Source organism: Diabrotica undecimpunctata, chromosome 6 (genome assembly GCF_040954645.1).
Source record: "Diabrotica undecimpunctata isolate CICGRU chromosome 6, icDiaUnde3, whole genome shotgun sequence".
NCBI lineage: Eukaryota > Metazoa > Arthropoda > Insecta > Coleoptera > Chrysomelidae > Diabrotica > Diabrotica undecimpunctata.
Window position 1 is genome coordinate 10,698,428 of NC_092808.1, and position 27,868 is coordinate 10,726,295.

At 32.7% G+C, this 27,868-nt stretch overlaps 2 protein-coding genes across 3 annotated transcripts in view; one reads left to right on the forward strand and one right to left on the reverse strand.

Annotated features, from left to right (window-relative positions):
- LOC140443120 (15-hydroxyprostaglandin dehydrogenase [NAD(+)]-like) lies at positions 1-26,561 on the forward strand. Its single transcript, XM_072534202.1, has 6 exons — positions 1-132; positions 8,187-8,296; positions 20,591-20,717; positions 23,275-23,381; positions 23,553-23,887; positions 26,310-26,561. Exons 2-6 carry the CDS (start codon positions 8,198-8,200, stop codon positions 26,437-26,439), a joined length of 798 nt encoding a protein of 265 aa, XP_072390303.1. The 5' UTR covers positions 1-132; positions 8,187-8,197; the 3' UTR covers positions 26,440-26,561.
- Positions 1-27,868, reverse strand: part of Ih (hyperpolarization activated cyclic nucleotide gated potassium channel Ih) — a 482,830-nt gene that overhangs the window by 246,848 nt on the left and 208,114 nt on the right. The gene's annotated exons all lie outside the window — the stretch shown is intronic.

Sequence of the window (27,868 nt, forward strand, 5' to 3'; positions counted from 1 at the left end):
TTTGATTTTACATTAGTGGAAACTTCCTTATTAGTAGATTTACATAACTTGATTTTGTGCAAAATATTCTCGTTTAAGTTTTAATAAATAGCTATCGATTGTGTCTCTACCTTACAGTCAAAATATACGTAGGTAAGTACCATTATCTTCTTATACTTTAATATAAGTTTAGGATACACCATATTTATTGGACATTTAAGAAAAGATCAAATTTAAAAATTCGTAATTTACATTGTTCACTGTAGATCGAATTGAAATTTATGTACGACATAGGCTGCTAAACAGTTAATTTTTTTATTTAAAGACAAAGTCGCATCCACCTTATGGTTATTAGTAGAGCTTGGGAAATATGCACCTAAATAAACCCTAAAATATGCATGCAAATATGCACAAAAACAGTTGAAATATGCACTAAAATATGCTTTTACGCATTTATGCATCTATATAAAAAACGCAGAAATACTTGTATTGAAGGTAGTTAATTTTAATTTTATGCTATAGTCACAAAAAATATTTATTGAAATTTGTGTTATCTACATCATTATATTCATTTTTTCTTTGATTCATCATTCTTTATTATACTAGTATTACAGTTATATATATATATAAGCGGGGATCCTACAGCTTCTGCCGCTTCCCGCATTTCGATCGCCATCTTTTTCTATCTCTCCAGGTGTCTTCATCAATGGCTCTGTGGCTATTACAGTTAAAACTATATATTATTAAATGTTTTTCTAAATTTTTTAGAGAAAAACTGAACCGTCTATCTGATAATAATTGTTTATATGCTTAAAACTTCTTTCTACTCCACATGAAGTTAGGACGTGTACGAACTCATCACTATATAGCCCCCCATAAAATTATTAGACCCTCGGAGATATAGTAAACTGATCACCGGCATCCTTTGGAGATTGGTAAACTCATCACCGCAGATAGGTAAACTCATCACCGGGATTTTTGCCTGGTTTCTAATGCGAAAATTGCCTCTTACCTGTTAAACTTTTCGTTTATGTAATAATTTAATAAAATCAGAAATTATTTTAAGCAAGTTGTTTTAAAATTTAACTGAGATATTAATATGTCACACGGTGTGGGCTATTAGACGTATCTGCCAATCTAAATGGTTTTGAGATCTAAAAATTTAGTTACATAGGATTTCGATAGTGAACTTTAAAATGAAAATATTTGTCAACATTTGCTATTTTTGTTTATATCGGAAGTAATCCCAACTTCGTTATTTAATTTTCATTGCATTTTTATATTCCTCATTGAATTCTCCAAATAATTTGTTAAGTATATATTCGGTCTAAGTCTTACTGTTTTGGCGTTATTTGACTATCTTGAAAATAATAGACCATTTTGGAGAGGAAGTAAATATAAAATGTCTAAAAAATAGGAAAAGCTAAAAATTTGAGTGTACTATTAGTGCATTGAAGTCGAAGGAAACTTAATTTGTTACACGTGCAAAGCACGTACATTTATGGCATCATTGGCGGAAATTTTTAAATTTGAAGTAATCAGCAACACATTTATTGTGACAGAATGCATCAAAATGCTAGATATGAAAGATAAAGTACAGTTTCCTTTACTTTATCTTTCAATGACTTGTACAAAGATCCCACAATTAGAGTGCTTTTAAAAGCAATTTTTTTACATTTTTTGGTTAGTTTTTGCCATTATTTATAGGAGTCAGATGAGTTGTTCATTTCATTTTATAAACATCATGACAATTAACCTCAATTAGTGTAAGATACAAAATAATTTTTATTCTGTAATTTATACTAATTTTGTTTATTGTAGCACCCTAATGATGCAAATAAAGATTTGCGAAAGCTTGGTAGACTAAACAGAGTACTTCTTTGTCCTATCTTGAGCTGCACACCCAAATAGTTATGTTTTGAAGTCTAACTGATCAGCGTTGACTACAAGCATTTATCGCTTTTTCATATATATATATATATATATATATATATATATATATATATAAGGAGTCCAATTAAGTCGGATTTATTTGATCTAGAACTTCAATCATCAGAATCAGATATTAGTATTCTTCAGTCATTTACGCGGTTCGTTAAACAACATGAATTTTATTAAGACTTGAGAATATCCACAATTCATTTTTTTAACAAACCGCTTATGCAACTAGAAAAATTTAATATCTGATCATTGTATTCTAGGTTTTAGATCATTCAAAACTTTTTGTGTAACATAATTATTTTATATAACAAAATTCATAAAACTAAAAATAAAAAGGTTTCACATATGGTGCCGACTTAATTGGATACCCTGTATATAATATATATATATATATATATATATATATATATATAAATATATATATATATATATATATATATATATATATATATATATATATATATATATATATATATAACAATGTGTGACTTTAACAATTTAATTAGAAATCTCAAAATGTAATATCAGAAAAGGTAATCTACAGCAACAAAGTGATATTATGCCTTGCCTACAAGAAACATCTTATACAGTTAACTTAATGAACTTAATTACGCTGATTTTTTTCTGTTTGATCAGGATGATTCGCGAAAACCAGTGCGAAACAACTAAACAAAAACGGTATAAAATTTCTACTCACCAGTTGTATGACATTTAGCCTTACACCCTTACTTGTCGCACAAGTCCACAAAAGGCAATTCGATTTTTTTAGAGTCTTTCGCAATTGAAATTTGATATTATTGATAATCATTATTTTTTGTTCGCGTTGGCTCAAGACGTAATCAATTAGCAGTTCACTATCCATGTTGAAGAAACAAGGGCAAACTAAGAGCAATTTTTCTTTTCGCATGATTTTAGGTAGCTATCAATAGAATTTTGTGGAATTCCCAAATAAAAACCAATAAATTGCAGTTGCATTTCAGACATCTGGATTTGGATTAAACTGTGAAATTACCAAAAACTAGCCGTTTGCTGGGATTTTATGGTCTATACCTGATCCGGGGTGCAGGTAGGCCAGTGATCAGTTTACCAATCTCTTAGGGTCTATTTTGAAAACCCCACTTTTATGGCGGTGATGAGTTTGTACTATGTACGAGGGTATTTATGGTAATTGGTGATGAGTTTATGTGTACCCTGAAGTTAAAGGATCAAACTTAAAATATTTTATAATTGAGGGTTCTACCTGCAAAATTAAATTATCTTCATAATTCCCCATCTAAATAATATAATTTATTTGAATTATTTTTTGATACCCCCCATTTTTCTTAAACACTACACAGAATTTTGGATATACTTTGTTGGTTTCCCCAAGGTGTTTAATTTTTTCATTTAATTAATTGATAATTTAAATACTTTGGCCTAATTAAATGTTTCGCTTTTCTAATCTAGTAATTAATTCAGCAATATTTACAAAATTGGTTTGGATATATACCCAATTACTTTTTAATGGCGGTTTTTTTAAAACGTCCACACATTTTTTTATAGCACTTGAGCTATCTACATCGAAACTACAAATATATATATATATACCCGGTATTTAGGCGTTCCACGCCCTTCCGGTAGGGATCTATGGAGGAGTATCACCTAGCCGCAAGCCCTTATCTCTTGCCGTACTGCTCCACCATATGCCGATCAGATACCAGCATATTCTAGACTAAGCCGCAGATTCATTTTAGAATTTTAAACTACTGCAAACTACAAATGACGTCTCTAATTCCCTCAAAATCATGGGTTATGAAATTTGCTGAATTTAACCATGTTTCCCATCTAGTTATCAGCGGTTTAGGTGGTAAAGGTACATTAGGTAAACGATCTTTATATGCCTGTACTCGTAGAGGGGCTTGTTGTAATGTTAAAAGTGGCTTTTTCTTAGCCTAAAATAAAATGAGATTTATTAAAAACAATTCGTAGGTACTTATTTTTTCAACTATAAAACTTACTTTGTAAGTACAAAAATCCTAATTTTTGAGCCTCTCGGTGACATGTTGATCTAGAAACGTGTCTTACAATAACGTCACTCCATAAAATGCTTTACTCCATATAATTTGCTCGTCAATTTTTCACCATAATGCGTCTTAATGCCCTTCGATCTGCTTCGGCTATTTTACTTTTACGTACATTTCTAGGTTTTGTGACGAGCGAACCTGTAGTTTTGTATCTTCTGACTATATTTCTGGCACTATAACGTGACAATTGCCACATATTCGCGATACATTTTCCGGAATTAAAAAATCTAATAATGATTGAAACAATTTTCTCATCGATAACTTTACCTCAACCCATTGTACAATCCACAAACGTAAAAATCTTTACAATAATACAAAATACATTTGACATTAACTTTTTGATGTTATTTTTCCATCCTCTGGATTTATCGTAATTATGAACAAATAAACTTATGTTGACATAAGTGAATGCATAGCCAGGGTTTAGTGAAATTTCTTTTTATTAGACTGCATAGATTCGCTCGGACTTGAAATGTTCTTTGAGATAAAAAATTGTTTATGTAGGCCAAAATATTTCCTTGGTATCCCATTTTTTTTAATATTTAATATACGATGTTTCCATACTGTATCAAATGCTTTAGTTATGTCAAAGTAAATTGCCATACTTTTTTAATTATTTGTAAAAGCCTCGTGAATAGCGTTTTCTAGATCTATAATGTTGTCGTTTGTAGATCTGCCTGATCGAAAGCCAACTTATTCGATGGTATGTTGATCATTATGTTCTAGGTTCCACATTAATCTTTCGTTCACTCTTTTTTCCTTAAGTTTACGTGAAGAACACATTAATGATATAAGACGATATGATTCTGGTTGTAATTTATGTTTATTTGGCTTAATAATAGGAATAACAAAGGCATTTTTCCAGATTTTTGTGACCAAATATTATTAAAAATTTGGAGTAGAAACTCTCTTTAGTAAAAAAATTGTATTTTCGTATAGACCTGGGCCCTGATTCTAATTTAAATTTCGACTCAAAACATGTCGAAATTAATATGGCGATGTCGAAATGCGACTTTGCCAGCCTTGTGGAGTTCAGCTGAACTAACCAAACGAAGTCACTAATTTTTGATTTATCGAAATTATTTTTAACTTTAAGAAAGTGGTTGAAATTTCATTTCGAGTCGAAATTAATCTGACATGACTGGCTGGACTGGGAGAAGTGAACTTAGGTTCAGTTTAGGTGGTGTTGTGTTTTGATTCTTGCAAGGAAAACTGAGGCAAAAAGTATTAATATGGCTGCGTTTTACGGACATTTGCTGGTTTTTGGAGGAATAAGAGAGGATATATATCCGACACTCACAACGGAGGATAAGAAGAATGTTACGGGATACTCAGAATTTTTCACTAAGTGATGCTCAATTTAAGCAGCAATTCTGGCTTGATAAACAAGCTGCAAATTATTTGATAAGGGTATTAGAACCATATTTAGTATCAAAATGTTTAGAGTTAGTATTACTAAGCTGCAGTAAATTTAAAAATATATTAGAATATAACCACTAAGTCAAATCTTAGTGGTTATATTAACCTTAGGGGTTATAACTTAAGGATCTCCCACATCGTTTTTTTTCTTTCCTTGTCATCATGGCCAAGGAGTTTGCCCTTAGCAAAATCAGCATGGTCCTTCAAAAAAGCCACCATGATTTCCTTTTGCTCCACAGACAATTTAGTGCCACGATTACCGACAGCCTCTTCATTTTCTTTCAATTCAAAATATAATTGAGAATGGCCACCATATGATTTAACAACTCAAACAAGAAAAAAAGACATTCACGTAACATAAACAAAACAAACATTCAACAAGCGTTGTGCAGCGTGTAGCCAATAAACAAGAGGGCCAACCCAAATTTTCAGCAGTGTCAAAATGTTCCCAGTTTTAACTACAATCGAAATGAATGAGAATCGCTAGCGATTGCGACTGTCATGGCGTAGTCGCTTTTAAATTTCGACATCAAAATGAAATAGAATCAGGGCTCTGGTCAAGTATCCTTCATGCTATTAAGTGCTTCTTGAAACTCCCCATAACTAAGAGGTGTATTGATAGGGTTAAATTCGTCTGAAATTGTAATAGGTACTGCCTCCTCCTGTTATACAATATATTTTAAGGAATAATTTTCTTTGTTTTCTTTTTCTTTCTAAAATTTGCAGAGTAATGCTCCTATTATATTTATTTACCTCATAACGCAATTAATTGAGTACTAGTTGGAAAATCCCAAGTAAATTAAAACTAATAAAATGGTACTACCAAAAGGAAATTGCTTGTTAGTTTAATTATAACATTTATCTTAAAAGATCTTATAAGTGATTTTAAATAAGACATTGGTAATCACTACTCTTCGATTGTTGATTTATGTTCAAGGTAATATTTGGAGAGTCCACCTAATTAAAAAAATTAAACAATCTATACTTATATAATTATTGTACAGTTACGATTATTTAATAAATTAATTAGTGCAATATTTGGATGTAACTTAACAAAAACAAAACAGTTTGGATTTACGCTAAATAATAAAATTTTATTTACACTTCGAAGCATTTAGTGGCACATTATCTGGGAAATATTCAGCAAAGGAAAATTAAAAACACTCTTACTACTAGTTTTTCTTTCAAAACTTACAAATGTTACCGCACAGAGATTAACCTTTTTTTTTAAACAAACAAAACAAATAAATATCGAAAATAATAAAGCTAGCTGTCATATGTTAACATTAAATTAAAAAAAAAAACAATTAAAATGACAGCTAAGTTAAACCATAAAATTTGCAATTTATTAATTATTACAAATCCTCTTAAATTTTAATGAAAGCAATTATTACTTTTAGCAAAAAAATGTCTGTCTTTACTTTAAAATTAATATGTTTGATTCATATTAATATTATCGATTCACTAACTTTGACACTTAACTTTGGAAAACTTGCTATCTCTTGGATTGGAGCTAGAAAGGACAAAACTCTCAACTTGAACAAAAGGAAACCATTTCCATACGCAGGGACGAAGATTTGACACAGATGGGACTGGATCAAGCAGGCAAACGACAACAAAGCTGGTGGGACATCCTATATAATAATTTTCAAAAGTTTCTTCAGTTCCGGTGTACTGCACAAATCTTATGATGATTACTCTGTTCTAAACTGCCATATTGCAAAGAGTATTATCACCTTAACCGGTCTTAAGACATTACACAAAGAAATTGAATCGACTCGCGATTCATAATCGCCCAAACATCTCTTCTGTCTCAAATCTATTGCTTGACTCCACAATGCCTTACATTTTACAAAATTCAACGCCAAATAATTTCCCTTCACGTCTCCGGAACCAGTGCCTACAAACTTAAAACAAACATAATACCCTCGACAATCTTTTGTAACAACCTTGAAATATTCCCAGTTTTACTACGTCTTAGAAAAACCGTATACCTGACTTGCAATATTATATTAGGGGACTCGAATGTAAACAAATCGTTTTCAAAGAAAAAAACCACTCTTTTAAATTCGTCGAAATAACACATAACACGTATTATATTGATTTTAGTTTTAACCGGAATAATCTTCTACCTGAGAATGTAACAGAGACAAACACATCTATATTTTGAAACCACTGAATACAAAACTTAAAACAGAATTTTTACTATTATATAGATATTAAATATTAACAAATTTAAAACGCTACAACAGCACATAGATTCTTAAACATAGAATTCCATAAACTGCAAATATAATAATAGGATAACTCTATGCAATTTACCAAGCGATACTATACAAATAATCCAAAGGCCAAAATTCGTAATTTAACGCACAGCAGCCAAATTATCAGTGAATTACATCAGCCACCAATGGAGAAACGAAGACTGAAGAGGACTTGACGAGAAGACCTGGTTACATAGGTTACAATGACGGAACCCAAATCAAATCAATATTATAATCACATTTATTAATTACTCAATGTACTGTTTATGAGTAGATTGTAAATATGCATTTAAAAATAAAAAAAAGATTTTATTTTGTGATTTATTTGGTAGAATATTAATATCCACTTTAGAATTTATTCTATAAATCTATCTTATATATAATTAATATGAATGCTTAATGGTTAATATTTTTGGTTAATTAATTTTTAATTAATTATCAACAAAAAATCTTAATAGCCGATAAATATAGGTATATCATGATGGAAACTATAATAATTTATCAATAATATTTATTTTAGTTGGGTCCAGAATGGTTTTTGAACTCAAGGACAAGGTGAGTCTAGTGACAGGAGGAGCTGAGGGTATTGGATTAGCTTTCGCAAAGCATTTGTTAGAAAATGGTGTAAAAGTGAGTATTTATAACTTTTCTTATAACAGTAATAATTATACGTTTATGATTATTATTTCAATATATGAACTAATATCTGAAGGAGACGATGATAACTGAAGAAAAAGGTAAATGATCCTTTTTTCATAGAGGATATTTGGGCATATTAGTATTTTTGAAAATAAGTTACTGCAAGAGGATTTCTTTACGCCAACTACTTGTTTACCGATTTATACAGTAAACATAAAAATATTAACAAATTAAAATAACAATTTACAGAATATACTACAGAAATCTGAAGCAATAATAAAAAGCAAATGTGAAATTTGTTTCTATGAAGATGAGTTCCAAAAAGCCGTAAGTCAGATGAAAAGATACAAAGGTTTAAGCATTAAGAGCGTAGGCGCAAAATTTCGGGAAAATGCTTTTTAAATGCATTCATTTTTTCGAATCCTGAGAAAACTAAAAAATAATTTTGAAAAATTTAAAAGCAGAATGAAAGATTACATTATTACCAAGGGCCGAACGTCCCTTACAATAAACAAAAAGTTTTTTTGACTGAGATATTTAAAATTCAAAATCACACTAAATTTTCTCATTTTTTCACCCCTGTAACTTATTAAAATAAACATTATAGAAGTTTTCAGGGACTTTTGGCCCTCGGTAATAATGTATTCTTTCATTCTGCGTTTAAATTTTTCAAAAATATTTATTAGTTTTCTCAGGATTCGAAAAAAATTAATGCATTTAAAAAGCATTGCCCAACGTTGGAACAAATATATGTTTTGCATGTAACCAATCAATATTAAGACAATTAATCATCAAGAGAATACTAAAAGCAAAGCAAAATAATAAGTAATAGGCTATCAGGATATCTGTAACAGGTAACTTTTACAAGGAAGAAGAAGAATATGACCGCTAAGTAGCATACTTGGATTTATACTGTACATATTATAATAAATGTTTCATGTAGACCCTACATTAAACTTATTTCTAAAAGTAATCAGATTATTAATGTATTCTTGTGTTGTGCTTACTGTACAATAGGGTGGAACGAAAAAGGCCAAAAAAATAAAATAAAAGAAAAATGATTGTGGCTATCGTTTAAAAGTTGTGCCAGGTAATGAAAACAAACGGTGCGAAAGCATTTTGAAATAAAAAAAAATCTTGAGGTTCCATATTGGATTTGAAAAATGAAAAAAACAAAAAAAATATTTTTGTTGAAAAAATCGATTTGGCTGTGATCAACAGTCGTCTTTAGGATTGAAAAGCATCTTATGCCAAATTATTTTGAAATTAAACGATGTTTTCAGGTTCCAGAGGCGTCATTTGATAGGGTCAAGGGGGCATTTGCCCCCTCCCCCTGGCCCTGAAAATGACTGAAATTTACAAAAAATAGATCAATTTTGTATTATGTTTGCATATATAATGTATGGTATATATAATGCTTGCCCCACCCCCATATCAAAATTTCAAATGACGCTCCTGTCAGGTTCCATAATGCCATTGAAGCTTGATGGTATGAAGTACGTGTTCCAAACAACGCCAGTTGTAGATCAAGTAGGTAGAGAAGGGAAAAACGCAGACGCAGATGTTACATCAATCTTGCAACCATTCACGCAGGCATAGTGACACAACAATAGATAACAGTAATGTTGAGTTTCTTATCTCACACAGACGTGTCGTATATAAACATATTCTTCGAAATGTCAACGCGAAGTAGTTTGAACTGTGAAATACTAGGAACAATTATTGGTGTTTTCAATGATCGTGTTTTACCCACTAAGTGTGACATTCTAAAGTGCTTTCTCTTTATTCGTAATGAACTTAAGTTGACAAATAATAATAAAGATCCATCTATCGCCGACGCCTCGAATGCCGTTGCAACGAAAGTAGAACAAATATGGATAAAAGCTTCTATTCCAACATTATCGCATAAGCGCATTCAAGATATGATCAAAAATATTTATACAGAGTATCAAAAGCTGAAGCGATATACAAAAACTCAGCAAGCATCTAATTCATACAAAGAAAAGATTTGCCAGTTTCGAAATGAGTGTGAAAAGTTATTTGATATAGCGGCTTGCAAGTGCAACATGAGTGGAACACTGTGTGAGTTTACTTGTGATAAAACCAAGAAAGTACCACAAAATGAGCGAATTTTTCTTCAAGATCAACGATCCTGTAGAAAAATGGCAATTGGACCAGTGGATATTGCAGCATCTGCTGCAATAAGGAAGAAAATGGAAAGAACCACGAAGGCAAAGGCAAGTTCTCAAAAATATAATACTGAAAAAATTGTTCTTAAAGCATGTACCGTTGATTCCTCAAATCGTTCCATAAGTAGCAACTTGTCTGACTCAAATTCTTCTGATGCAGATGATCATGAAGAAGAATTCATTGCCCCTTTGTCAACAGTTACAGTCCAACCATCTACGTCACAAATGCGGATTTGCTTGCCAAGTTTAGCTTCGGCGTGCGACAGAACCGGGGTCTCCGATCGTTCTGCTGCAATTATAGCATCAGCGGTCTTAAAAGATATGGGAGTTATAACTGTGACTGATACATCGAAAGTAATTGATAGAATGAAAATAAGGCGACAGCGTGCATCTCATAGACGTTCACTCCAGAAGCAGAAGGAGGGACTGTCAATCAGAAGTATATTTTTTGATGGGCGTAAAGACAAGACTGTCTTGCAACAAAAAAAAAGGCAAAAAGTTTTATAGAAAAGTAGTTACAGAAGAACATGTAACAATTATTGAAGAACCAGGCTCTCGATATCTAGGGCACGTGTCTCCTTTATCAGAATCGGCTGCAAACATCGCGGATAGCATACAGACATTCATCCTGAAAAATAATATTAATATATCGAAGTTAAGCGCAGTTGGATGCGATGGTACGGTAGTGAACACTAGCCCTCAAGTAGGCGTTATAAGAAAACTCGAAGAATACTGCGGTACCTCACTTCAATGGCTAGTATGCTTATTTCATTGCAACGAACTACCTCTACGTCATTTAATACAACAGTTAGATGGACGCACCAGTGGACCACTTGGTTTTTCAGGGCCAATAGGAAAACTTCTGGAACGCTGTGAAGAGAAAGCTGTCGTCAATTTCGTTGCAATAGAAAACAACCTACCAGTATTATTAGAAACAACAGACCTTAGTACCGATCAGAAGTACTTGTACCAAATCAGTCAAGCAGTTTCTGCAGGAAAATGTCCTAACGATTTGAGCCTTCAAAAACCTGGGAAAATATCACACGCAAGGTGGCTGACAGTTGCTAATCGGTTGCTTCGATTGTATGTTGGCACTGAATGTCCCAGCCCTCAATTAATTATGTTAGTAAGTTTCATCCAAAAAGTGTATGCACTAGTTTGGTTTTATATAAAACTGTATCCTAGCTGTTCTGATGGTTCGAAACATTTATGGCGAATGATCCATTATTCACGATTTCTACCAGTTGACCAAAGAAAAATTGTCGATGCAGTTATCCAAAGGAATGCTTATTTTGCCCATTCCGAAAATTTATTACTCGGAATGATAAAAGATGAACGAAAACATATACGGGAGCTAGGACTACGCAGAGTGCTGAAAGCTAGACAAAGTCAGAAAGAAAAAAAGATCCGGAGATTTAAAATACCAACATTAAATTTTAGTGCTGAGGATTATATTGACTTAATTTCTATTTCTGAATGCAGTGTTACGGCTCCGCCTTTGCTAAAACATATTTCCAATGAAAATGTAAGGGATATGATTGATTCCGGGAATCACAACAAAATAGAGGTCTTAAACTGCCCCTGTCATACCCAATCTGTCGAAAGAACTGTTAAGTTAGTAACTGAAGCATCAGCTGCTGTTTATGGACCAGAATCAAGGGATGGCTTTATTCGTTCAAGGTTGCAGTCTAGAAATATTATGCCGTTTTTTAACACAAAATCAGACTACCAATCATAAAATGTATATTGTATCATAAAACAATTGTGTGTGTGTGTGTGTGTGTGTGTGTGTGTGTGTGTGTGTTTGGTGAGTTGGCTTGGAAACTAGTCCTTTAGCCACAGAATTGTAATGTAAGATATTAGTTTTTAAATAATGTAACCAACTTTAAATAAAAAGTTACATATTAGTTCGTATACTTCTCTACTATCTAAAGAGAGTAAATGGGTGATGTTTATGGGAGTCTGAATTTTAAGTTCTGATAGTTTTGAATACAGCTGATCTGTTTCATAAAACAATTATTTTGATTAAAAAAACTAATAAAAAAATCAATTTTTTAAATTTTATTTTTTTTTGTTATTTCCAAAAATTTAAATTCAATATGGAACCTGAAGATAGGGTCAAATCCAAAAAATATTTCTTACAGTTTTATTATACATCAAAACGCAACTTTTCCGCACTAGCCCCAAAAAAAATAATGACTTCGACTTTTTCGTTCCACCCTACTGTACAATATATACAGAAGTTATTTATAAGTCCCTACTTAAAAAAATATGAAGCATTAAGTCAAGAGAGTGACGTGACTATCACCAACTACGCTGAAATGAACTATCTAATATGCATTGAAAAGATAGCATTCTAATGCGTTTGCCATTAGTTTCTTGTTCAGGGGGTTAAAATACGTTTCTTTATGTACTGGATTCTGAATATATGAAATCACGAAAAATGCGATTTATTGTTATTTTAATTGCTCAATATATATTAATGAACCAGGAACCCTCCAATTGTTGAACCTATGTTTTTTAAAAACACCTTTTTCTTAAATTTTAGTTCATCATACCACATACTCATATTTTTAATATAATTCTCATTTCTGGTGAAGAATCGAAAACGATTAAGGAATTACAAGACAAAATTAGTAATGTAAAATCCATAAGATAGAAAATATTGACAAAATATCAGTAGGGAGGTTGAGAAACATAAAAAAGACGCTAAATTACTATTAAAGATATATTAATACGTTGATGAGGATTCACAAATACCAGCAAATGCCAATGAACTTTTAAAAATTCTACGAACAAGCTGAATTTTGCTGAGAATATTAATTTTGGAACCCCAAAAAATATGCAAAATAGTTACACACTTACACTCCCGGCTTCTCCTAAAACATCCCCTCGTAGGGTAGGAAAAACGAAAAACAATCAATTTACCAAGAATCGGTACGCATGAAATAGACTTTAGACTTTCACATTAAAGATAATTAAAACTGCTTATTTTCAAACAGCATCAGCTACAAACTCCACCTACTACCGTCTTTGTGAAGGCATTTGAAAGCAAGCTTGAAATGTGAAAGTTTCAATTCTGCGTTTTTATGCATATTTAAAATGCCTTATATTTGTTCCAAATCGCGTAACTTATATTTAGTGACTAGATTTATAGAAAATGATTTTTTTTTTATTTCAAATTACATGTCTCGGCTGCTGTGGCCATTGACACGAGGAACTGTATTACAGAAAACAATAAATTAAGTTACATTGATTAGATAAATTTCAATACAGATGATATCAAAAAAAAATAAATAAAAAACTAGCGGATGATTACAAAATTGAAATATAGATAGATGATACAATTACAACAGGTGATATAATTTACAGATTTTAAGGAACTCTATCACATTAGACATATTGTTTTTAGATTTTCTAAAAGAAAATAGTTAAGATATCACATACACTTCCGTGGATACCATGTTTGATCCATGCTGCTGCGTACTGGTTACATTCCACAAGTACATGGTGTACACTTAGACGGGAGTTGCAATATTGGCAGTTTGAAGGTTCTTCGGGAACCATCAGATATCCGTGGGTTAGCCGGGTGTGCCCAATTCTGAGCCTTCTCATAATAGTCTTCGATTTTCTTTCCGTAGTAACAATTCTAGGTCCTAAAATGTTTGGTTGGATAGACTTTAGTTGGGTAGTGCACCTGTTCCATAGATTTTGCCACATTGAGGTAGATAACTTTTTAATTTCAATTATTATATTTTGAAACATTTGGACTTTTTCATCTGTAAGGTCAGAGCAACGTGCTTCATTTGCTGCGTGGTCAACATTCTCATTTTCTTTAACACCAAAATGTGAAGGATTTCATATCATCGAAACCGAAGTGTTTGATTTAGCAAGTGCTGTACATCTTTCATGGATCTCATTAACTAAAGGATTTGATGTGTAGATTTTTCTAATCGAATTTATGGATGATAATGAATCTGTGCAGATTGCTAAGTTTTTGGTACCCTGCATTGGAACCTCTAGAGCTTTAAGTATAGCGTAGAGTTCTGCTATGAATATACTGGTTAGCTTGGGTAGTCTATACATTGCTAGTCTGTTATTTGTGGAAGTAACAGCACATCCGACACTTTCTTCGTCTTTAGATGCATCTGTGAATATTATGTTATCAAACTTGCCTCTATTAATTATGTCGTTAAAAGTTTGTTTCATGAGTATCGTGGAGGTTTCCATTTTCTTATATCTGCACAAATTTACGTTAGTCAGGTAATACTTTTAGCCAAGGTGGAGTATTGGGCTGAATAATGGGGGTGGTAAGATTTAGGTCAATAAGAAAATGATTTAATTTGCATCAAACTACAAAAATTAAATACGAAAGCTGCACGTTTCTCCTTTAAAACGTTTTTTAATTTTTGTAGATAGAGCATTGTGGTCAAAAGACATCGAATTTTTCAAATTTCGACTTTCAAAATCACGGGTGGCTTCAATAGTTTTCACTGAACTTCTTCCAAACTGTGTATTCCATTAAAAATTGCCATTAAAAATATCGGTATGACCGATATTTTTAATGGCATAAATGAGCTGCCCAATAAGCTTACTCCTGGTCCAGATGAAGTGCCTAATTTTTTATTAAAAAAGTGTGTCTGCACCCTTTTAATATCATTTGTTATATTGTTTAATAGATATCTGAAAATTTCTTCCTCATGGAAAGAAAGTTATGTTGTTCCTATATTTAAAAATGATCAGAAAGACAATATTGAAAATTATCGTAGCATTTGTAACAATCTGCAATTCCTAAGCTCTTCGACAGTCTTATAGCGATGCAACTTTCTTGGGTATGTAAAGGCTTAATATCTAAATCACAACATGGTTTTCATAGCAAAAAATCCACTGCAACAAACTTGGTTGGCTATCAATCTGATATATTATCTCATATGGATGACCGTAAACAGATCTTCAATATGTTCCATTCCACATATACACACATTTTTCTAAAGCATTTGATCGTGTTCTTCTTCTTAAGGTGCCGTGCATTTCTGCGTAGGCGTCCACCGTACATCGTTTTGTCAGGTGAGATGTTAAATAGTCAGGATTAAATAATTCTGTTTTTAGCAGCATTGCGAAGCATTTCATAGCTGTGGATTCCTGTCCATTATCGAATATTGCGCAGCCATGACATTTTTTTACGTCCCAGACCTCTCCTACCCTCTATCTTCCCTTCTAGTATCAGTTGCTGAAAAGTATATCTTTCTCCTCGTAATATGTGTCCCAAGTATGCAGTCTTCTTACTTTTTACATAACTAAAAAGTTTCCTATCCTGTAAGCCCGCTCTTCTGAGTACTTCCTCATTTCTGACCCTGTCCGTCCATGATATTCTAAGCATTCGACGCAGGCACCACATTTCAAACACTTCAAGTTTGTTAATGGAACTGGCCTTTAATGTCCATGCTTCCATTCCGTACAAGAGAACAGACCACACGTAACACTTAAGCATTTTGTATCGGAGGTTGAGGTCCAATATGCGATTAGTCAGAAAATTACGAAGCCTCAAAAAAGCATTTCTGGCTTGTTCAACTCTGCTCTTTATTTCATTCTCGGGGTCCCAACCCTCGTTCAGCAAACAACTCAAGTATTTAAATTGCCTGACCTGTTCGATTTCTTCTCCAGAGACATATATCTTTGCGTTGGGATAATCATTTCTACTTATAATCATTGTTTTTATCTTCTTCATATTTATTTTTAAACCCCGAGCTTCACTTGCAAGAATTAGATCATTTAAAAGGCATTGAAGATCTTCGATGTTATCTGTCACTATGGCTGTATCATCGGCATACCTGATGTTATTAATAAATATGCCGTTAACTTTAATACCCTTATTAGAGTCTGCCACTGCTTCTGCGAAGGCTTTTTCAACGTATAAATTGAACAGCATTGGAGACAGTATACAACCTTGCCTTACTCTTTTTTTAATGGAGAAACCTTCTGTTTCGTTGAAATTGTGAAGACGTACTTTAAAGACGTAAATTTTGATCGTGTAAATCACCAAATACTTTTGAGCAAATTAATTAATGTTTTTATGTCAGGTTTGTTGAATGGATTAAAACCTCTATATCTGGAAGGAGTCAAAGAGTCAAGATAGGTTGTCATCTGTCTTACGGTATCACAGTAACATCTGGAGTTCCTTAAGGAGGCCACACTTCTCGACTTCTTTTTAATATCTTCGTTAACGACATCACTTCCTGTTTCCTAAATAGCAAATGTCTAACGTTGGTATTTTAGATGACTTGAAATTTTGGAAAGTTACAGATAGCTTAAAAAATCAAGCCTTGCTACAAGATGACTTAGACCGACTACAAAATTGGTGCAATCAGAACAAACTCCACTTAAATGTAACAAAATATTGTTTTATAAGTTTTTCTCGTAAAATGAGTAGAATTATAATAAGCTATACTATTAATAATCAACCACTGAATTATTTTTCTTATATTCGGGATTTGGGTGTTATTTTCAATAGGAAGCTTACTTTCTGTGGCCACATAAACTCTATTTCAATAAACGCATCTAAACTTCTTGGTTTCGTTACTAGGAATTGCAAGTATTTCTCCAATAATTCAACAAGATTAGTGTATTGTTGCTTAGTTAGAACTATTTTGGAATACTATTGGTCACTCTATTTTCAGAACAATATTGATACAGAGTACAGCATAAATTTTAGAGATATTGTGCTTACCATGTCCACAATACTATTGAAAATCATGATTATTCCCATATCGAACAACAATTATCTTTACCCTTAGTCAAGAACCGTCGTGATGTGTGGGGAGCTATATAAGATCATACATGGATTTATTGATTGTCCAAACCTGATAAGCCAGATTAACTTTAATGTTCCCCATCAAGCTATACGTTACCACAATGTTTTTAATATTCCTTTCCACAGAACAACCTATGGTATTCACATATTCACAACCCATTGGATAGATACATGGGGCTATTAAATGTTCTCGATTTTGATAGTTTCAATATACCTTTAACTGAGTTAAAAGAGATCTTGCTTTGTCATATGTATATTGGGATTGTTGAGTTTTGTTCTTGTTATAGTTTATTTTTATGAACGAGAGAGTAATTAGCATAATTTTAACTGGTAGCTCCGACCACTCCATGGGCGTGCTCAAGATTAATTGAAAAATTACTTTGAATAATTGTAAAAAATAAATGAATTATTTCAGTGTTATAAAGTGTTATGTGTATGTAAACAAAAGTGATCTCTTTTATCACACACTATATTAGAACTGACTGGCCTACATTAAAAAGGGTTTTAAAAAATTCACATTTTTTTTAATTTTTAAAAATTACAAAAGAGAAAAAGAGTTTTTAAAACCGTCTAAGGTATGTTAAATAGATGAATAAAAATATTAATATAAAACTTACAGCTACTTGTTACAAATCCAAATCAGATTCAGAAGATGAACTTTCAGAACCAAGATTTATAATAACTGGCTCGATCATTTTATCAGTAATATTGTCCAGCTTCCACATTTTTTCCTCTTCTTTAATAATGTGATTTACTGCCTTTTCCCAGTTTTCAGGTTTTACATTATTTACGGCCTCCAAAAACAACTGTTTAACATCATGAATTTTAAAAGTGGTATTTTTTCTTGAAACTTCACTCTTTATCTGTGCCCATACCAGTTCAATCGGGTTTAATTCACAATGATATGGTGGGGATCTAAGTACTGTCATTCCACGATTTTTGGCAATTTCATCAATTTCGTATTTTTTAAATTTTTCTTTATGAAGGGCACACAACGAATAAAGTTCCTTTCTTATAGATCCAGGATGGTACGTAATATTTTTTGAACTCAGCCAATTCTGCAAGTCTTTTTTTAACCACTTGGTTGTGGGCAGTCCTTCTATAAGTCTGGAGTGATAACTTGCATTATCCATTACTATTACACAGTTCTTAGGAAGAAGATCTATCCTTTGTTCGAACCATTCTTGAAAGACATCAGCGTTCATGTCTTCATGGTAGTCACCGGTACGAGTTGATTCAAAAGTTAATAAACCACCTTCAACAAAACCGTCTGAACTGCCAATGTGTACTATTATCAGCCTGCGTCCCTTTCCTGATGGTGGGTTTAAACCAGTAGATAAGTTATTTACAAAAGCGTGCCTTTGACTTGTAACAGTTTCATCCTGCCAAAATTTATTTGGTGTATAACCCTCGTTGATCCATGTTTCATCAAGATAAAATATTTTTCTTTTTTGGTTTCTCATTTCCTTTATGGTTCTTAGGAAATGTCTTCTCCATATGACAATATCGCTTCATTCTAATAAAATAGACTTTCTGGGATTCTTTTTCCAGCGGAAGCCTATTTCTTTTAAAAGTTTCCATAACGTACTTCGACTCATTTCTGGGTAATCCTTATCATCTCGAACTGAGACAAGAACTTTATCCAATATTGGAAATTCTTGTCTAAAGAAGAATTCATGCACTTTCCGTCGAAGTCCTTCTTTAAAATGATATTCTATTTGAAATTTTGGTTTCCCTGGAGCATTACGTGGCATTTGAAAACTACCACATTTCTCTTCTTTAATAACTCTGTAAATCGTAGATTTCCCAACACCAAGTGTACTGCTAACTAACTCAACGGTCTCATCAACACTTTCACATAAACGTTTATCTGTAAATGATTTAAAACAATTAAATATTAATGTTTTTTCATTAACTGTTAGAGGACCAATTTTTCGCGGTTTACACGGCACTTCCAAATTTTCCATAACACTAGTATACACAATAAACTGCACCTTGCAACTGAAGTACCTACTTTTAGTGAAGTGTTAAGAATTTTGAATACGCCACTTGGACCTTCCTATATACAAAATAGAAAAACCCACTATCACATTTTCTGTGGAATAAGCTTAGAAGGTAATTATCTAGTCAATTACTGTCGTAGATTCCTGGAATTAAAGAATTAAATGTTTGATTGTTGAAACCCTTACTTCGTGGAATGCACTTATTTCAGATAAAATAAAACGTTTTATTTTATCTAAAGAATTAAACTTTATTTTGCAAATAGGCAAAGAATTAAACTTTATTTTGCAAATAGATAAAATAAAACGTTTTATTTTATCTAAAGAATTAAACTTTATTTTGCAAATAGGTAGGTACTTATTAAACTTTTATTGGTTATATATAACCAATAAAATAAACATCTTACATTTCTTGCAAATTCATTAGTACCTGTTAACCTCCATCACTCCGACACTGGCAACCTTATTTAGGGATTACTAACTCTCACAACTATTGTATTCTATTCTGCTTCAACCTTTATACCTGGTGGTCATACTCAATTTAAAATTGTTTTCCTATATACTTCTGTAAACTTGTTGACAAATATCTGTTTTTCATTGAGTCACCCGTATCAACAGTTTAGGGATTTGCATACATAATTTATTGTTTTATTACTCTCTCATACATAAAAATACACTATAAATTTTTAGTATGTAAGATTTTTAGTCTCATTTTTTTAAACTTTTTTAATATTGATTTTATATTATAAGTAATTTTAAGTTTTGAATCCTAAGTGTGATATTGTATATTGTAATTTAAACTGTTATTGGGGTTACCCCGTGTATTAAATTAATAAAAAAAAAATAGTTGTATCTCAGCTTACATCTTGGTAAATCGATTTTTTTCATTTTTCCTATAAGATGCGTTTTAGGGGAAAGCCTAAAGTGGAAAGGAGTAGGGAAGGGAAACTTTTTTACATCTTTTTTGGGATCCCAAAGTTAATATTCTAAGTAAAATTGAGCTTACTCCTATGATTTTTAAAGGTCAAATATCTAACGTACATATTCTTGATAAATCGATTTTTTTGGGTTTTTACGCATCTACGAGGGAGAAGGCCGGGGGTTAAAGTGGTAAACCTTTTTGCATCTGTTTTGGGGTTTCAAAATTGATATTTTCGGCAAAATTCAGCTTGCTCGTATGATTTTTAAAGATCAAATATCTAACGACTGGACTATAATGAGAGTGATAATATCAATTTCAATAACGGATGACTATATAATTTTAATTAAAATTCTTTATTTTTAGGCTGTTATTATAGTTGATATCAATGCAGAAAAAGGAAAGTCATCTGTAGGCGAACTTAACACTCAATACGGCCAAAACAAAGCACATTTTCTGAGAGTGAATGTTACTGATCCAGAGGAACTTGAAAGTAAGTTCTTTTTGTATGTCAAATATCGGAAAAAGTTGAAATCTCTATTTGGGAACTCCTCCTCTACGCAAAGTACACAGCACTGATTGTCTTTTTATATCTTGTAAACTAATAACATTTAACTGAGTTTCTACTCTGACAACACGCTTCTGTATTTGTTTTTCCTAGTTTGTATTTTAAAATTATATTGGGATAAATAATGAATCGTGTCTTCTAATTCATCATCTGATCTGATTTTTAAATTGAGCTTTTCCAGTGGTTTATGATCTGTGTATACGATAAAGAAGTTTACAAGCAACCAATGTTGCCAAGGACTTTCTTGTATAGCCAAACTTTCCAGATAGAAAACTATAGATTTTCTATCTGGAACTATAAATAAGCTACATGCTTTTGATCTCCATTTAATGATGTTAAAACAACTCCTAAACTATTTATAATTGAATCAGTCTAAATAAATATATATATATATATATAGATATATATATATATATATATATATATATATATATATATATATATATATATATATATATATATATATATATATACTCCGTGGTATATGTGTAACATTACTATTTTAGCAAAAGTTTTGCTATCACCTGAAATCGTACACTTTATAAATTTCGAACAGCTCAAAAGACAGAAAAGATGGCCATGGCCATCAGAGTGGTTGGAACTTTTGTAGCTATCCACTACAAGTGGGAGATAAGCAGAGACATTCGCTGGCCTTTCTGTGTGTGAATTTGTAATAACCTGAGTCCCTGAAGAAGCAAGGTTATACAGAAAGTACGCGTTATAAGACTCTAATGATACCGATTCATAAACGGAACAAGGAAAGTTTGACGACTTGTGATCGTATTTGGCTTTTCTATTCATATATGTATATACAGAAGTCGGCATAAGTCAGGCAACAAATTTGCATTAAGAGAAAAAAATGCAGCGTCAAAATTAATTTATTCAAAGAAATTACAAAAGGGATTCGAAAAAGGGTTACTGTAGGTGTAAAAATTATTGCCCATCTTGATCAATGCATTTACTGCAACGTTTCGCAGAATGGTGCGTGGTTCTTTTGTAAAAACGAGGTCCTTGAGAAGGAGCGCGTCAATCGGGGTCAACGAGGGACTCAATGATTCCTTGTCTGCCTATCCATTCTTCAAAATGAACACTAAGGTACTCTCACCCACACACATGCCGGGTAGTGCGGCGAAGCTCTATCCTGCATGAAATGACGGATGTTCGCGAGTGTTGGATCGTTATCCATTTGCCCACGTAAATCTTCGAGCATTTTCAGATAACCTTGGCCCGTCACGTTACCCCCAAAAAAGTACCGACCCACGAGACTTTGCGCATGGATACCTGCCCACACACACTCCAGGCAGGTTTAATTTTTCTTCAATGAAGGCGTAAGTATTCTGGTCGTCATTCCAGTGTACGCAATTATGCCGATTACCCGTTCCGTTTAGCTTGTAGGTTGCTTTATCCGACCACTAAATGGAACGCTAGAACTGCGGTTCAACCTGACTGAATCCGAGGTACTACTCGCAAAATTCCGATCTGCGATCGAAATCATCCTCGTGAAATGCGTGAAGGAGACGCAGACGGTAAACTCGATAGTACATGCGTTTCATTATTCGTCGCAAAGAACGATCGGATATCTAACGCCAGCGCTACTGTTTCCATATTTTCTCTAGTTGTTACAGATACCGGTCGTTCAGACCGCGGCGCGTTGGCAACAAAGCCTGTTTTTAAAAGTTTCTGGTTCATCTTCCACATTGTTGAACGATTTGGTAGTGGCGAGTTAGGAAATTGTACGAAGATATGACGTAAAAAATTCTTTCTTGTAGCGTGATCTTGTATCAGTTATTTATTTGGAAAATGCGTTTAATTAAAGACCACGTGCTATTACGACACCGACACAACTGTCTGAAGCACAAACATGCTTCGTTTTAATCTTTTTGGACAACGTTGCCAGACTTATGAGCATTGCCGGACTTATGCCGATTTTTCGGGAGCTTTACCTGACTTACTCCCGGTCGGCATAAGGTATATTTATTTATATATATATATATATATATATATATATATATATATATATATATATATATATATATATATATATATATATCGATAGAAGGCAACCGTATATACGTATTTCTGACTATTGGTCGTCTTCAGTACGGTGCAGCCAAGTTAGAAAAGGAGCATATTAACTTGGGAAAGTATCACTACAGGACCAATTTGTGGCATTAGAGTTTGAAGACCCAGATGTTTTCCAGGGCAACAACTAACACCAACCACGGAGGAAGCTACAGCTACCTGGAGAAAGGAAGGCTAAACGTTGAAACGTTTAAAACAACTGGGCTGCACCGTACTGAAGACGACCAATAGTCAGAAATACGTATATACGGTTGCCTTCCATCGATATATCATTTTTGGTTTTCTGTTTTGCGAGACATGCCATTACTTTTTACTTTTATTATTCACTCGCATTATGTATATATATATATATATATATGTTTATAATAAGGTACATACACTTATTTTTATTTTATTATAGGTGCTTATAAATACGCATTTGAGAAGCTTGATGGATTAGATATCGTAATTAATAATGCAGGGATATGGAATGATGGCGAGTGGGAGCTAGAAATCGGTATTAATGCGGTAAGAAAATTTAACAAGAAATGATAATAAATTTGTATCGGTTCAAACAACTATTTTGTCCTAATAGAAATTGAAATAATTTAACTAAACTCAAAATATGAATAAGACGAGCAAAAATCAATATTTCTATTACTATTTACGAATCGCTTGATTTTATACTTTTATTTTTAGATTGCCGTTACAAGAAGTACCTTTCTAGCTCTACGGTACATGGGAAAAAATAATGGCGGAAAGGGAGGAGTGGTCGTTAATATATCATCAATCGCTGGCCTTGCTCCCATGGATATTTTACCAGTATATTCAGGAACCAAACACTTTGTTTTAGGTTTTACCGGATCGTTGGCATCTCCTTTTTTCTACGATCTGACAGGAGTATCATTTAGAGTTATATGTCCCGGTGCTACCAACACTAGGTTGATCGGTATTGGCATAGAAAATACGTTAAAAGATTTTTCCGGTTATAGAGAATATGTAGAAGCAGGATTCAGTGCGTTGATGTCTCAATCGTAAGTACAAAAGCATCTACAGCCTATGTAGGATGCAAAAAAGCAAAAAAAAATATCCTCATAAAACTAATACCAATTATAAAGTTAAGTAAAGTTAAGCAATTAAGTACATATACAAAAATTGTGAAACAATAAATAAAATAAAGCGCTATCAAGTTTATTTTTAAAGATATTAACACTAGTTTCTGATATAGTGTCTTGATCCAAATTGTTCCAGATATTAAATACTCTATTTGGCAAGAAGTTCACCCTGGACCTTGCAGTAGTTTGTCCCTTCTTTAATTTGTAACGATCACCTTTTAATCTTTCGTCTTGATTCAAAGTAAATATGGTGTTTAGATTCCAAAAATTATGTTTTAAAATACGGAAGGACATAATTAGGTCACCTCGAAGACGTCGCTGCTAGAATGTCGTAAGATGAGCCACGGATTGTCTATCTTCGTAGTCAAGTCTTACACAGCTGTGTGCCAGTCTTGTGGCTTTACGCTGAACATTTTCAAGTAGGATTTTATCGCGACTGAGATCTGAATTTCACACTGGCCAGTCAAACTCAAGAATAGGTCTAACTTATATTGAGTACAGTTTACTAACAGAGGTTAGAGATATATGTACGTGTAAAACATTTACGGAATAAAAACAGTTTGCACGTTTACACACCGATACTATGTGATCAGACCAATTTAAGTCACTATTAATTATCACTCCGAGATCGTTGTGGGAGGTTAACGAGTTTAAAAGATTTCCAATAATAAAGTACGGCAGTAATACAGCCATATAATTCCGTGTCATCAGTGCAAATTGAAACCTTACTGGATATAATGAGCGGAAGATCACTAGTGTAGACACAAAAAAGTAGCGGTCCAAGTACTGATCCTTGTGACACTCCACTATTGACTGGCTTATCTAGTAGCTGGTCTTCACCCAACACGAAACCTGAAGTATCTGTCGGAAAGAAAATCTTGAATCCAAATTTTTAACTTCGCAGATACCGTAGTGATCCAATTTAGCAAGTAATCGACGTTTTGGAACACGTTCAAAAGCTTTGGAGAAGTCTAAGAAGTCTACATTGACAGGATGCCGATTGTTTAAAGATAATGACCAATCATTTACATAATGAAGTAAGTTTGTGATCCTTAAACGACCTCTGATAAAACCTCTGAGTATTAGATGTTGAGTAGCGCGATTCGGTCTTTTAGATAAACTAGGTATTCCCACTGACTTTTGGGATTTTATTTGGCCCGTATTATATTAACGTGACGCTTTGCTGCTGTTATATACTATTGACGCACTATTGATGGAAAACGTTTGTTAGTATATAACAAACGTTAATATATAATACAAACGGTGCCCTTCACAATCAGTTACTCAGAAACAAAGATTTCTGCGTCTCCTGTACTGGAAAAAATTCACCATTATTATATAATAAATGTGTAGATAGCTTATCAGTCCTAAAGTTCTAATAGCATTAATGTCTAAACCTAAAAACTAATTCAATTCCAACTTTATGGCTATCTTGATCTTCTTTTTTTCTTTTTGTGTAAATATAACTCTGTATATTTTTCAATGTGCAACAAGTAAGTTGTCGTTCCAATATTTTCGTGGTCTTCCTACTGATCCTCTTCCTATTGGGGAACCGTCTCTTGTCGTCTTTACTCTATTTGTTGACATTCGGCTTATATGATGGTTCCACTCTACTCTTCTATTTCTTGATGTTCTCCAACTTGCATCTACATCGTATATCTGTACTTCTAGCTCTGTCCCCCAGAGTCTTACCATAGGTTGTTCTAAGTGTTTTATTCTCTGCTGTTTTCAGCATTCTTTTTTTTTTCTGTCAGGTTCTCCTTCTGCCATGTATGTGATTATTGGTCAGACGACTGTTTTGTAAATTCTGCTTTTAATTTCATTCCGATAGTTTTATTTCTCTATACTGTTTTATTTAGGCATCCTGCGGCTCTGTTTGTTCTATTCACTCTCGATCTACCACTTCGGAATTTTCATAGCTAGATAGTGTGATATTTGAGCTCCATCACTTGTTCTATTATCTGACGCTCCTGCTCCTATTTACATTTTAGTAAATTTGCTGTTATAACCATGCGTTTTGTCTTTTTTGGGGAAATTAACACGTTCAATTTTCTGGTGGTTATATTGAATTGGTGCAGCGTATCTAGAGCTGTCTCTCTTGTATATAATAAGTAGAAAATATCCCTTAATTTGACCCTATCAAATGCTTTCTTAAAGTCCACGAAACATAAATATGCAGGCTTGTTGTATTCTTATGATTTCTCTTGCACTTGCCTCATTATAAGTATATCGTCGATGCAAATTATTTTATATTTCTTAGTTTGTTTCAAAAAGGTTTTTGTAAAATTATTTTTAATCATAACATATTGTATACTTATTTGATGTGTTGTATTCATTTTAGGCCTAATGTTGTAGCAAAATGTATGATAAAAGCTGTGACGGAAGGAGAAAATGGAAGTGTATGGAACCCTGAAGATAATCAAATACATGAGATAAAATTTCCAGACAGATTTTATTTACGAAAAAAATGAACATTTAGGAATATTCTAAGAATAAAAACTATATATTTTTTTACACAAATAATTTAAAATATATATTACATATTTTTTTAATTATTAGTTAATTCTTGTTTAATATAATAATTGCACTTATACTTCTTTTATTTTGTTAGTTTGTTTTATTTGTCTGGCTATGAATATAGCATCTACAGTTGATATATTATTTTCTCCAGAGGTTTGTTGCTCTCTACTGATTTTGTATTTTTCAATAACCTCAGCGTCAAAAATATCCTTGTTAGTAGTTTAAAAGTCGATTGATCAGAAATTGATTGTACGATAATTCTTCATTCTTCTTCGATGCATCTTCATAGTTCATTTAAAATATAGTTCAAACTGTTATAGTAAACTGGTAACGGGTGGTCATCGGTTTTTTCTATTGTAACTATTTAATAAATAGAGGAAAAGTTCTTGTAAATGAATGTTTGAACTATGTTTTCTAAAATTGTAAAGTAATATTTTGCCTACCACATAAGGTATTACTATGGGAGTTGAAAGTTGGGGACAGAAACTATTGGGGCAGAGATAGGGCAAGCAAAATAAACGAAACTGTGCGAACGGCACTCAGGGTTTGTTTGGTGAGCTGGGTCGTGGATAAGTTAATGGCAAGGGGTCGGATTGGAGCAACTTCAAAAAAATAAAACAAATGGATACCTACATAAATCTCCTGGACAAAAGGGCAAATAAAAACAACAAGAACGGCATCTAGCTATTTGAAATAAGGACGCCGCTTCGAAGAATCCTAATCTTTCTGGATAAAGGAAATAAAGGCTCTGCTTTCCTAAAATAAATAACACAAACAGGGGTTAGGCGACATTTCTAAAAAAATGATTCAGAGAGATAAATCAAACATTTATTGTATCTCACCACAAACAGTTACAAAATTACAGATGGCACAAAAAATATATATTAGTAGTTACAGAGATTTATACCAAAATAACAAAAAGAAAAACTTACATGTGTTCTATTCATTTACAAACTCGGGAGATGCTACAAAAACTTACAAATGTTACTGAGCTATAAACCATTGCAAATAAAAAGTTATATTTTTAAATAATGAAAACAATTATTAAAAAAAAATGTCTACCTTGACTTTAAAATTTTTCACAAAAAGTTACCTTAAATTTCACTAAATTTCACTCTGCATGTCTGGGGTCGGGAACTGGATCCATTAAAACCTCTGGGGGCAGAAACTGGATTGGAAATCTCTGAACATGAACAAGTTCATCTTTAAACTGTCAAAAAGCCTGGGATGACAACCAGGGAGAAACAAAGCGAGGATGGAAACAACGATTCTTGTTCCTCACCTTCTGGAACCTCACTTAAATTGCAAATATTGACTGCTCAATACTACACATTTAACCGCTACTGTCACTTTATACTATATTTCCATGACAAAAAAAGG

Coding starts and splice junctions, on each gene's coding strand:
- LOC140443120 (XM_072534202.1), top strand. CDS start 8,198: ATGGTTTTTGAACTCAAGGACAAGGTGAGTCTAGTGACAGGAGGAGCT. Junction 8,297..20,590: donor TGTTAGAAAATGGTGTAAAA/GTGAGTATTTAT, acceptor CTTTATTTTTAG/GCTGTTATTATAGTTGATAT. Junction 20,718..23,274: donor TGATCCAGAGGAACTTGAAA/GTAAGTTCTTTT, acceptor ATTTTATTATAG/GTGCTTATAAATACGCATTT.